Genomic DNA, 13,094 nt, shown 5'->3' on the forward strand with positions numbered 1-13,094 from the left:
GTTATTCTAGTAACTTTCTGAGTTTATGAGCAATATTTAAAATCTGTCCGTAGTTTTGGGCCTTCGCCCCACCCATTACGTCAGGCTTTTGTCCAGCTTTCTTACACTAAGAGGTTGAGAAGTATGTCTTCAAAAATAATTTTATGAATGAAAGAACGCACGATTTTCTTCTTAAATTGATATTATACACAGCGCCCCACCACACTGGTTATAGCGTCAAACATTTTTCCAGACTTGGCTATCCATCGCTGTTTGCAGTCAGCAAATTTCCACTCAAAAAAAAAAGCTGACAACTGCCGCAAAGTATACTACAGTACAGTGACTACATCCCGTAGCTGAACACGTCTAAATTATACAGTGGAAAAGGCAATCTTAGCCGCAAGATTCTTGCTCCTCTACTGTGAACAGTCTAGACTCCACCTCTCCATAACAATCAACTGCGCGAATTTGATAACGTCAACTTTAAGAGCCAACAAACACGGTTGAGTCGCTAGGACGTGTTTTTTTGCGTCATAATGTGGGCGGTTGGTTTGCGTGGTGTGAATGATGTGATAGCTGATTCCATTAAATTATTGTAAATGGTTTGTCTGATTTAAACTTACAACCCTACTCACAATGCCTATGAAAGGCAGGTATCCTATTCGGAGGACTTTGCAGTATCTCCAGAAAGGAGAAATTGTTTTTAAAAAATCTGTGAGGATCATGACTGTCAACTATAATACTCATGGAGAACTAAGTGAAGGTGCAAGGTCAGTGAACGAATTACTTTGCCTCTGTATTTAACTAGCGTTCGAGGGTATTATAGCTGGTGTACGGAATTCCTGATGTTATGAAATAATAACGCTTAATGTTATTTTATTTATTTAATTTTCAAGTGGGTAAGCTGGACTTGCAGGGCTGTTTTCTGTCATGGTCCAGTTACAGTGCTTACAAAGGCATATCGCGTTAAAAATAAATAATAAGCACGCAACAATTGTAAGTTAAGGAGCTGACAGACGTTACAGTTGACACATTTTCAAATGCCTTAAGTGAGACTTTATGGAAACCTGTAACTTTGCAAGACATATCATACCCACATCCAGTGCAGTTACTGGACTTCACGTGCATGCCAAAATAAAAGCAAAGTAATTCGTATAGAATTTGAGTTACTTACGTGTTTCATATAATATTTACACGTTTCGATACAGAATAATTGTTTTCCTCGGCTATTAAATGAAACAGGAACTGTTTTTGTCTTCAAACCTCATGACTTTTGCCATTTTCATGTTTTCCCCATCATATCACAACTGTCCATATAGGGCTTGGAGGTCAGGTGGTAACCCTACCCAGAAGTATGTCATGTGATACTGTAGACCACACCAAGATTCAGTGGTTTAAGGATGGAAGTGAACTCTACCAATCATAGGCATGTAGAGTCTTGATAGTTATTGCAATTTTCTTATCTGAGTTGGGAATATAGACTGAGTCAAGGTATGATATAAAGCTATGTGCCACAGAAGAATTATGTGGTTGGGGGCCCTGGTTCACAGTTTGGCTGCCTATGTGAGGCAGGGGTCCCCAGCACTGAATCAAGAAGCACTTTGAAATGGAACAGTGCCTCATAGAAACACTGGTGAAGATACCTTACAATTTTAAGATATTATCATGTAACTATAAAGAGCAAACACCATAACAAGCCATTCATTTTCTAATCTGCTTAACATAGGGTTATGGTAGTAACAAGGGTAAACATGGCAGACCAGATTTCCCTTTATCACAGTAAAAGCACACAGCTTCTCCACCAGGATCCCTAGGTACTCTAAGGCAAGCTTATTAACATAATATTTCCATTGTGTTGCAACTGTACTGTTTTCTTCCTCCCAGTAGGTTTTGTGTGGTACACCTCCAATGAGAGTAAAGTAGTCCACCTTAGGTTATTCCTTCTTATCAGGAAGATCAGTCATTGCATTTAATATGTTTAAGGTGGTTACTTCATAGACACAAAGTACAAAATTTGATTCTCACATTTGATAACTGTCTTGTTATTGGCTAAGTGTATAATTGTCTTCTGACTGCTTACTATTTACCTATGAACATAGTTAAATTTGTGCTTAAAATTTGATGCCAAGTAGTTCACACATTTAGGGCAGGATTCACGAAGGCTTGCACGGAGTCCAAGAGTAGTGTAAGACTCCATGCAGCCTTCGCGATCCAGGAACAGCCCTAAAGTTCGTGTAGGAGACCAGCTAAAACGTCTCTTACACGGAGTGGGCGTGGATATGCTAATCACCTCACTTGCAGCCCAAAGGCATGCAAATGAGGTAGATTAGCGATCCACGAAGCCCAAAGCAGCCCGTGTAAGAGCTGTTTTAGCTGCAGAAATGTACTCAGTTGACAACTGAGTACGTTTCTGCAAAAACCACAACAGAGCCATGTCAGCTCCAAATAAAGGGTGCATATATGTCAGGCAGCATGCCAATGGCCAAATATGTGGCCATTGGCAAGGTACCCTGATGCAAATATGAAAAATAAATATTTTTTTTTTCGGTGATCGCCGGTGTTTAAACACAGCGCAGCCCCGCGCAAACGGGCTGCGCTGTGTAAAACATATAAATGAAGGTTATAAACCCACAAATGTGGGTTTTATGCAATACATGGATTTACAATGCAGGGACCAGCAGACCAAAAACAACATGGCCACCGTTTAGTGGTTGCTAAGGGGGGAAGCTGAGTCTAAGACATGTAACTAAGCATTAGTAGGCAATCTGATGTAAATGAGTGTTAGGATACTGAATTCCACTGTCACATAGCAAATGACCACATTATGAGTAGTGTAAGAGATACATAAGGGGGAGGAATAGAGTAGGAGGTGACATCACAGGGGGGAATGGTAGAAAGAAATGCAGTTCTTTGGAGGTTAGTGTTACATGACAGATGTCAGACACATATCATGGAAAGAGGAGTGCCACAACATAAGCATGGGAAAGTCAAGAAATGGAAGGTGTACACTTTTGCTTACACCAAAGTTTCTTGCTGGGCGTGCATGCGCACGTGAGCGCGCCATGAAGCACGAGTAGGGCAGTGTGCGCACGTGTAAGGCAGACTGAGCATGTGGGAGCCTGTTGGCAGACTTGTAACACTGTTTGCGCTGGTGTGCACGCGTTTTAACCCGAATAAGATGATTGTAAACCGTGTAAGCATGTGTGCGCGTGTGTAAGCCACTGTGAGCGTGTTTCTGCTGGTATGCACGTTGCTCCCCCCTGAGGAAACAAAGGAAAAAGGAAGCAACAGAATTAGTAGGAAGCTAGCAGGGAATACTGCTGGAGCTAGCAGGTGAAAACAATTAGAAGCAGGCAATTACACATGCAGAATAGTAGTTCAGCCAAGCACTTAAAACTCTGCAAACAGCAGTGCAGGATGTTTCTCTCAAGAGACACTGCAAGACAGGAGTAAGCTATTAGAAGTGAAAACTGAAAAATCTGAACTCAGAGCAGAAATGCTAGGGGCTGCCATAGTTGTCATAAGGAGACATAGGCTACTTGCTGAGGGTGGTGACAATGCAAATGGTGCCAGACAACCCACAGTGAGGAGACAGAGAAGAGTGTACAGGCCCAGGGTCACCTACCACGGGTTACATGATCTGGAGATAGTAGAGTGCTATAGAGTGGACAGATACCTCATGCAGCAAATTGTCGAGCTGTGCAGGCCATGCCTCACACACAGAACCAACAGAGGGGAACCCATCCCAGTGGAAACCAAGGTATGTGTTGGCCTAAGAATACTAGCAACAGGTACCTTTCAGAGACCAACTGGTGATATGATGGGGATATCACAGGCATCAGCCTCCAGGGTACTGCACCAGTTCCTGGATGCCATGTCAGCACATGTCGGTGATCATGTATATTTCCCCAATGCCCATGAGGTATTGGCCAGCAATATGCGTCTCTTCCAGAAAATAGCGGAATACCCTGAGGTAGTGGGTGCAATAGACTGCACGCACATACGCATGAAAGCACCAGCCGGTGAGCGGGGTAGGGCCTACATTAACCGCAAGGGCTTCCCCTCCATCAACTGCCAGGTCATGCCCAGGGCATAATAATGAATGTGTGTGCTGGCTGCCCTGGGAGCTACCTTGATTCCCATATCTGGCATTTGACGCAGCTGTACCAGACATTTGCCAATGGGGACATCCCACATGGACACCTAGTGGGGGATGCAGGTTATGCACAGGAGCCGTGGCTGATGACACCCATCAGAAACACACACACACACCTGAACAGGAACGCCATAATGAGGCACACGCACAAACACGTAATGTAATAGAGCATGTGTTTGGGCTGCTCAAGTCACGGTTCCGGTGTCTGGACACATCTGGTGGAGCCTTGCAGTATTCACCAACTGCATGTACCCAAATTGTCATGGTATGTGCTATGCTACATAATATGATCTTGCGAAAACAGCTGCAGCAGGACCATCATAGGGCCGGGCCAAACAGTCCCCCACCATTGCCAAGGCCATCACAGGCAGAGCGTGACTCTGAGGAGGAACAACCTGAGCCTGCCCCAGTAGGCAGAAGGAGGCGTGCCCAGTATGCCCTGGCCTTGGCAAAGAGGCAACGCATAGCACATACACTGGCTCAGTAGGAACCCTGAGAATGATACCCCTCTCTGACTCACTCATATAATAACAGGGATGCCTAAAATGACATAACCTGCTCTCAAACATGTACAGGGAGTGTAATATGTGCATCCGACAGAGGCAGCCCTGCAGCACCACCTGAGGCATGAATGCCATGTGTTAAGCAATGTAACACCATGTAGTACATGCACACTTGAGGACCCTGACTAACATCCAACCCTCACCAAGCATGATGCCACAATATGACGATGAGATGATCAATTGCAATAATTGGCTGAAGTATTGCAGTTAGTCAAAGGGGATCCAATGTGTGCCAGCCTGGGATGACATGCTGAGCATGACATGATGCTCCACCTGCTAGGGGTGGCGTGCACCTATCAGTCCAGGCCTTATGGATACTGGCAAAGGCTGTTGTTACCCACAGCGTGCCCTGAATAGGTAAGGCTCAAAACACAAACCCACCTCCATAGGTATCACAAGGGATAAGAACCTAGATGTAATACTACCCAATGCCAGAAGCCTAAACCGCAAGATGCATGCAGTCTAAACTCACCCAGTATGGAGAATGTTGATATCTGTCCTCTAACAGAAAACTGGGCCAAGGCTCACAACAGCACCCTAACACTACCAGGTTACACCTCATACTGTGCTGTACAGCCTCAAAACATGGAACAAGCTACAAAAGGAGGGCGACTAGCAATAATTGTCAAGGATAACCACACCCCCATGTTGGTACCACAACAAGAAGCAGCATGGACTAGCCATGGTCAAGTAACAGTGGCTAAAACTGCCTCCCAGTTTATAGCCTGCTACAGACTACCGTCCTAACACCAGGAACTGCACCTGGCCTATGTTGGAATACATGAATATATCAAGCCCTCCAAATCACATTATATTGGGTGACTGAAAATACCCAGACATAGACTGGGAGCATTATACTAGCTCCAACACTGTAGGAGAAAAGTTCCTAGAATCCATAAACCAAAATGCCCAGGAACAATATACCACTCCCACAAGAGGGGTAAGCATACTGGATGTGATAATTAGCAACATGGGTACTGGATGGCAAGATGAGAAGTGTATCCCTCACTGGTAAGACCAGACTCTAGAGTAATCACACTGGATATACACATCCTGACCACAGTCCCTGGCCAGAAAACCACAGTGAAAAACATGTGTAAAGCAAAAGTTGCACTCCTCCAAACTGATGTGGAATCCATTAAAGGCCCTGTGCAGGTGCAAAATATGGGCCACACCTCAGAACCTGTTATACAGGCATTCCATGAACACTGCCAGGAATGCTTGGATTATGCAATCCCAAATAAAAACAAGACACAATGCCATACACGCAGGCATCTGGCATGCTGGACTCCAGCCATTACCAAACCATGCAAGAGAATGAGGAAGCTACTTCATGATAGAGCAAACATAAAAAGGGAAGTAATCACTGATCAGTAGTATGGCAATAAAATATGTCCACACATACAATCCACTAAGGCCAGCTACAACAAGTTGAATCTGTGAATCCTGAGGCAATGTTACACCTGCCCCAAGTACACAGACAACCCTCAACTCCCCCCAAGAAATACAAATATATGTGAGAGATGCAACCATTTATCCAAACCGGAGGCTGAGCTCCCTCAACTCAGTACTGTCAGAACTAGTCCGGAGGAGAAGGTAACCACACACACCACAAACCCAGTCCCACATAGACCTATCACAACTGTAAACCAAAGACATAAACACAGAAAAACATTCCCGGAGGCCCTAATTACAAACACACCACACCAACAGAGGCCTCCAAAGCAGACACCAAGCAACCACAACCTCCAAACATAGCACATGCAACACATAGTACACAAAGCTGGTGTGCCAAACAGTCACAGGCCAGAAGGAGAAGCAACATGCCTGATACAGGTGTAATAGGTGACTCAATAGTCAGACACACTGCTGTCCCGCTCACCAGACTGAACAAGGGAAAGGGTACAGTAAGCTGCCTGTAGGCTGCTACAATACGCCACATAACACAAGTACACAGGTTACCCCAAAGCAAGTAGAAATATGATGCAGTCATTGTCCATGCTGGCGTGAATGACCTGAGATGTACCTCCCTGGACTACATGAAAAGAGACGTAGATGAGCTCTCCGATTATGTAGTCCAGACCGGTATGACACTGACCATTTGCAGCATCCTACCCTCCCCAAGAATGATGCCACAGTACAAACACAGAATGATCAGCTTTAACAAGTGGCACAATTACTGGTGTCATTCCAAAGGGATCCAATGTCTGTCTGCTTGGGATGTCATGCTTGACAAGTCACGCTGCTGTTCCAGGGATGGCTTGCACCTGTTACCCCTGGGCGTCTGGATATTGGATAAGGCTTTTGCCACCTCCATAGAGCCTTTCGTAGGCAAGGCTGAAAAGACTAACCCACCACCCTAGAAAACATAAGTGGAAAGAAACATAAGGGTAATGCTGACCAGTGCCAGATGTGTAAACCGCAATATGCATGCTCCCGAGGCCCTCCCCAGTATGGAGAACATCGATGTCCGTGCAGTGACAGAAACCTGCTGCAAGCCTCCTGACAGCACACCAGCACTACCAGGTTATACCTCATATCATGCGTTATGGCCCCAAAACCTGGACCAAAACATAAAAGGAGGGGGAGTATCCATATTCAGCGCAGACACCCATACGTCCAGGTAACTGACCATGCACGAAGCATCAGAGACCACCCATGTGCAACTAACCGTAGGCAAAACTGCTGTACAGTCTGTAGCATGCTACAGACCACACTCTCACACACAGGAACCCCACCCAGCCATCCTGAAGACACTGGACAGTATGAATGTCCCACCAAATACCAAACAAGGTACTCACAAATTACTACATAGGTGCTAAACCATTATGTATGGAAGGAGTAATCCGGGACCTAGGGACACAAGTGGACAGTAACCTGTTATGTGACACTCACATTGCCAATGTGGCTAGGAAGACTGTCTATATTGGACACCGTATCATGAAAGGATTCACATCTACGTCAACAGAGGTCATTGTGCCCCTATAGTGTTCTCTTATCAGACCCATAATCTAGTACAATGCCTCATTTGGGATGTACCTTACCTGACACCTGCAGCAGTTAGAAAGACCTCAAAGGCACCTCACCAAGATGATAAAGGGTCTCAAATATGTCATATACTGCCTGGCTGTAGACACCCCAGCTGAATGCAGTCACATACTGCCTACACAGAGGCGTTGTATGCCTGTTGTACAAGGCCATGTCCAACACAGGAGTAATGGACATGCTCCACCCCAGAAAACCCAAAGCCATCGGAGCTGTGAGAGTGAGAGATGTCAACCTCAACACATAATGAAATAGGATGTGCTGGAGGGACAGGTACATAACCCAGAGGCTCCCTACACCCTGGAACAGAATCCCACTCCATGTTAGGCAGAGCCCCTCACTGACACTCTTCAACAGGAATCTTGCCAAGTGGATGGATGATCGTAGATGTCCACTGGGGGTCTTCACTGTGTCACGTCCAGACAGAGGCACAGTAAAGTAAATCATAAATGGCCATAATATTCACATAGCAAGGGGTGGCAAAAGCCACACACACTCTGGCTAGGCTTATAAATGCCCTAGGGTGGATAGCCTAGTATGAACCTATGAAGATACAAATTGTACAGGACACTAAGGATAATCACAAGGCTTTCTCAACTGATGGTAGGAACCTTGTTGAGAATTCACGGATATGCTCTGAATCACTCAAATATTACAAACAGCATACCAAACACACACACATATTGCCAACATACAACCTGACAGGTGCAGTGCTACCCCCCCCCCCCAGAATGCAAAATATCTATCCCAGCAGACTGCTGGCCCCCTGACATTGCAGATGCTGAGGTAACAGCCAGCATCTACAAAGCAAAACACACAGCAGCAATGGTATGAGATGGTGTCCTGGGCTGAGTCCAACATGGACTCCAAGAAGAATGGAATGCCAAATCACACTACTACTCAATGTCAGCCTTACCACAGGATATGTACCCAAAGAGCAGTGTACAACAACAGTGGTCCTTCTCGACAAAGGTGTTCCCTCTGGAATGGAATCGAGATGCTGCTACTCAATATTAATATAAAACCTCTCTTTATTAAACGTTAAGCGCTTTCATCTAAAAATACTTGGACTTCTTCAGAACAAACAACTGCCCTTGGGTATACAGTTTATATAGATGTCGTCATCAACTAATTAAGTCAATTAATTAATTACAAAAAGCATTTAAGGTGCCAGTGTATAAAATGCTCTTACACATAGAAATGCTCTTATACAAAGAAAGTTTTAAATTATAAATTTTAAAATACAGTTTTATGGTAACATACACATAAATATACCAATCCAAGACTCATAAAAACATGACTAAAAAGTGCCCTATGAAGCATTCCTTCAGTAACCTCCTTGTTGGAAAAAATTAGTTACTGTTCAACAAGTTAATATATTTTATGATTTATCTCCCCCCTACCAGTCTATCCAGTATTTGCCAATATTGGCTTAACTGAAATGTGGCCATTTAATCCTGGTGGAGTAGATGCATTTAATTTGATTTGCCATCTTGTCTCTAACTCTCCCAGTTTTTTACTAATATTCCCTCCCCTGGGATTCACTGTGACAATGTCTAAAATGGCAAAGTAAAACAGTTTACAACAATTACTTTCTTGCAAGTGTCTCCACAAAGCATTTTTAGCATCTTTTTTCTTTATGCAGTAGTAATGATCATAAATCCTTTGCCTGAGACTCCTGTCGGTCTTCCCTACATAATAACAAGGACAGTTGGAACACTTAACTAGGTAGACTATATGTGTTGTCCTACAATTCCCTTTCTTGAAAAATATCTCAGTCTTGGTGACATTTTCCAATTCTATACTATTCTCGAAGAGTATGTATCTGCACTGATTGCAAGTGCCACATTTTGTTGTACCTCTCTTGTCTCTTCCCTTAGTGTTTATTTGTATCTTCCTTTCTAATTCCCATTTCATTCCAGAGGGAACTGATTTTGTATTTTTTACATTGTGTTGACTGTTTCCCAGTCCGTTGGATATTCGACAAAGGTGTTGCCTGAATGGATACTGCAAACTACCACCCCAGAATCCTGACAAGCTTGGTCTGCACAGCTATGGAAAGGATCAGCATGTACCGCAGACATAAAGATATTGGGGATCTACTGACACTGGACTCTACCCAGTGTGGCTTTCTTAAGTGCAGATCCTGCCTCTTAAACATGTTCGACTCATTTGAAACAGTCATTAAGGTCATTGATGAGGGTAATGTGGTCCACACAGCGTAGCTGGACCTTGCAAAGGCTTCCATACAATACCCTACGTGTTCATTATAGATAGGCTCACCAGCTTAAATATAAACCCCTATGTCATTAGAGGGGTTGCAAACCAGACCAAGGACAGAACTGACATGGTCAGACATGCTGCAGCCATGTCAGACTACAAACCAGATATAACTGGCATCCCACAAGGCTTGGTCCTGGGACCTCTCTCATTTGGTATATATGTCCCATAGGTACAGGCCAACATGGACTGTGTCTGAACATGTTTGCAGAGGACTACAAACTGGCCACCATATCTGACCCTCCAGCAGACACAAGCATCCCACAAAAGGGCCACATAGAAACAGACAACTGGTGCCATAGCCATGTCAGCAAGCTAATTGCAGAAAAGTGTATAGTCAACCCCTGTGGATATACAGTAAGTGCCCACCAATTACCACATAGGTGTTAACCCATTAAGTACTTAACATGTAATGAGAGACCTGGGGACACAAGATGATAGATATCCTGCATTGGACAAACATGTGGCTGTATTGGTTACAGAAACATACCATATACCCACCTATCATGAAGGTTGTCAGATCTAGATAAGGGGAGGTCATTGTGGCTCTGCAGTCCTCCTTCATCAGCGTTACAATTGACTACAATAGCCCCTGTGGGATGTACCTCAGCAGACACCTCCATCAACTGTAAAGTCCCCAAAAGTACCTCACCAGGAGTATCAAAGAGCTTGAACAGATGCCATGTGTTGCCTGATTAAACAAACTGCAGCTCCACACACTGCCATACTGCCCACCCAGAGGCAAGCTGTGCCTGATGTATAAAGCCATGTCCAAGCTGGAATCAATGAACATGCTGCACCTTGTACAATCTGAATGGCAGTGAGCTATGCACATGAGAGACCTGAACCCCAGCACTGACATACATAGGACAAGCTGTACTGAATGATCCATAACACAGAAGCCACCCCCACTCATGAGTAAACTCCCAGTACAGGTTAGCCAGAGAGTCACTCATCGACTCTCCTCAAGAGGAATCTTGATGAGTGGATGGGAGATGGTAGGTTTACCCTGGGTATCACTGTTATGTCACGGGTAGACGGAGGCACAGTATACTATCCATGACATATGTCATGGCAAACTCCACTTACAATGTGTGTCGAAGGACAAACACACTCTCCGATTAGCATTAGAAATGGCCTAGGGCACATCGCTAGTGTTTGCCAATGTACACTTATGTTGTGGAATACACTACCAATGTTGGACAAGCCTGGTTTAAGTAGTTCATATCTGAACATAATGCAACATGGTCAGATGTGCACAACTGGCCCCTAACCAGGCTGTTGTGCTCACTATGAAAATGTAAAGCAGTGATAGGACTAAAGGCCAGGATACTGTCCACCACAGTGAAAGTACTGAACCAGTAACACTATACGGTACTACAGTGTTAGGTCAGTATGAAAGGATGTTGACAACTGTATGCAAAGTATCCCATGCAAACCCTGCAGGCAGAGTATAATCCCTGTTGTGTTCAGACACAAAGCAGTTGGACAGTAACTACACAACATGACACACAACCATAAACGTGAGATATTGTTGAAGTTCACACTCATCCACAAATGTGGTGGGCTGCAGAGTTCAACATATGGAAAGCTCACACTGGGCATGTTCGCACACTTTGATAAATGAGACATGTCAGACAACATGCCATGGGAAGCCTGAACTGGGCATGCTCACACACTTAGGCCAAATCTCAGTTTAGCAGTTGGCCACACATATCTGGTATTTGTACGTGTTATTCCAGGAACCAACCACATTACTGCAATCTGCCCAGTGCACACAGTTAAATGACTACAGAGACATACGTGATATAGTGGATCCCTCCCATATTCAAACATCTTCCACAGATACACAAGTTGTTCATAGAAACAGGGAATGCTATGGCAATAAAGACCTGCAAAACAGTCTATCAGCAACAAATATTGTGCATCTGACAATTAAACATATGGGTGTAGAGGTCAACACTAGGCTGTTTGCCCTAGGGAATGACAGCTTAGCCAGAGTGTGCTTGGCGTCTGCCTCCCCAGTACAGTAGGCTACTGTGCCACTGTAAAGTAGGTCACATAAGGCACCGTGTGAGGCTAGTGTGCTGTGCCTCTGTCAAGCAGGGACACAGTGGAGATCCCAGGGGTTGAATTTGCTAAGCCACATCCATGTTGTTGGTGAGTGCTGGAAGAGGGTTGCTGAGGACCTCTAACAGTAAGTGGGCGTCAATAACAGACTGAGGGGAGTTTTATCTGCATTGTCTGGACAATTTCACTGTCAACACTTTGTCGTGATGATTATGAGGGATTGAAGTGTCGTGCCAGTACTGTTCAGAGATGTCCTCCCTCTGTGGGCTACTGCTCTGCAATGTATTAGCTCACTCTGTCTGTTGGACAGCTCATATGTGGCTGGTGTACACGTGACAGGTGTCCTGTTGTGGAGCAGTCATGGGTATATTTGGGATAGCATGATCAAACAAACCATCCCCATGCTCATAGAATGCAATTGTCAAGGATTATGCAGAGTGGCCTGTATACTCTCCCAGCATGGGTCCTTTGAAGTCTTCCACCCCAGTCTTCACAAGTGTAAAGTCTGCTTTTGATAAATACACTTTGTTTGCAGTGACAACCTTGCCTGGGTGTGGGGATGGGATATGGACGTCCAGGGAAAGGTGGGTATGGTCAGATATCAACAATGGTGGTCTACCTCTGGTGTGGAACAGTGAGTACCCATGTTGCAGATGGTCAGGTGCAATATGTATTCCCCCTTGTGGCTGTGGTGAGTGGTTCTGCCATAGCACATGGACTCACAAATTGTAGTGGCTGTAGGGTAATGTTGTAGAGGCCTGAGTAGTTCCCACACACAACATACCTGTACCTGATGTTAACAACTGGAATGGTGTATGTGAGCACCTGCATATCTTGGCACTGTTCCCAGGGAAGCAAAGTTTGTGTCCTGGATGTGGGAGGGGTGGTCCGAACTGGTTGTGTTGTGTGTTACAGGTCCTGTGGTCACGAAGCATGGTATAGAGCATAACCTGCCAGTGCGATGTGCATATCTGACCCTGAAGTAGGTGGCTGCATATGCA

At 44.8% G+C, this 13,094-nt stretch overlaps 1 protein-coding gene across 1 annotated transcript in view; it reads left to right on the forward strand.

Annotated features, from left to right (window-relative positions):
* The first annotated feature begins 488 nt into the window (after positions 1 to 488).
* Positions 489 to 13,094, forward strand: part of MRPS25 (mitochondrial ribosomal protein S25) — a 77,680-nt gene continuing 65,074 nt past the window's right edge. The window contains exon 1 of the mRNA XM_044078475.1: positions 489 to 749. Within this exon, the coding sequence (XP_043934410.1) occupies positions 616 to 749 (134 nt within the window). The 5' untranslated portion in view covers positions 489 to 615. The remainder of the gene's footprint in view (positions 750 to 13,094) is intronic.

Source organism: Protopterus annectens, chromosome 7.part1, assembly GCF_019279795.1.
Source record: "Protopterus annectens isolate FY-2018-M chromosome 7.part1, PAN1.0, whole genome shotgun sequence".
Lineage (NCBI taxonomy): Eukaryota > Metazoa > Chordata > Ceratodontiformes > Protopteridae > Protopterus > Protopterus annectens.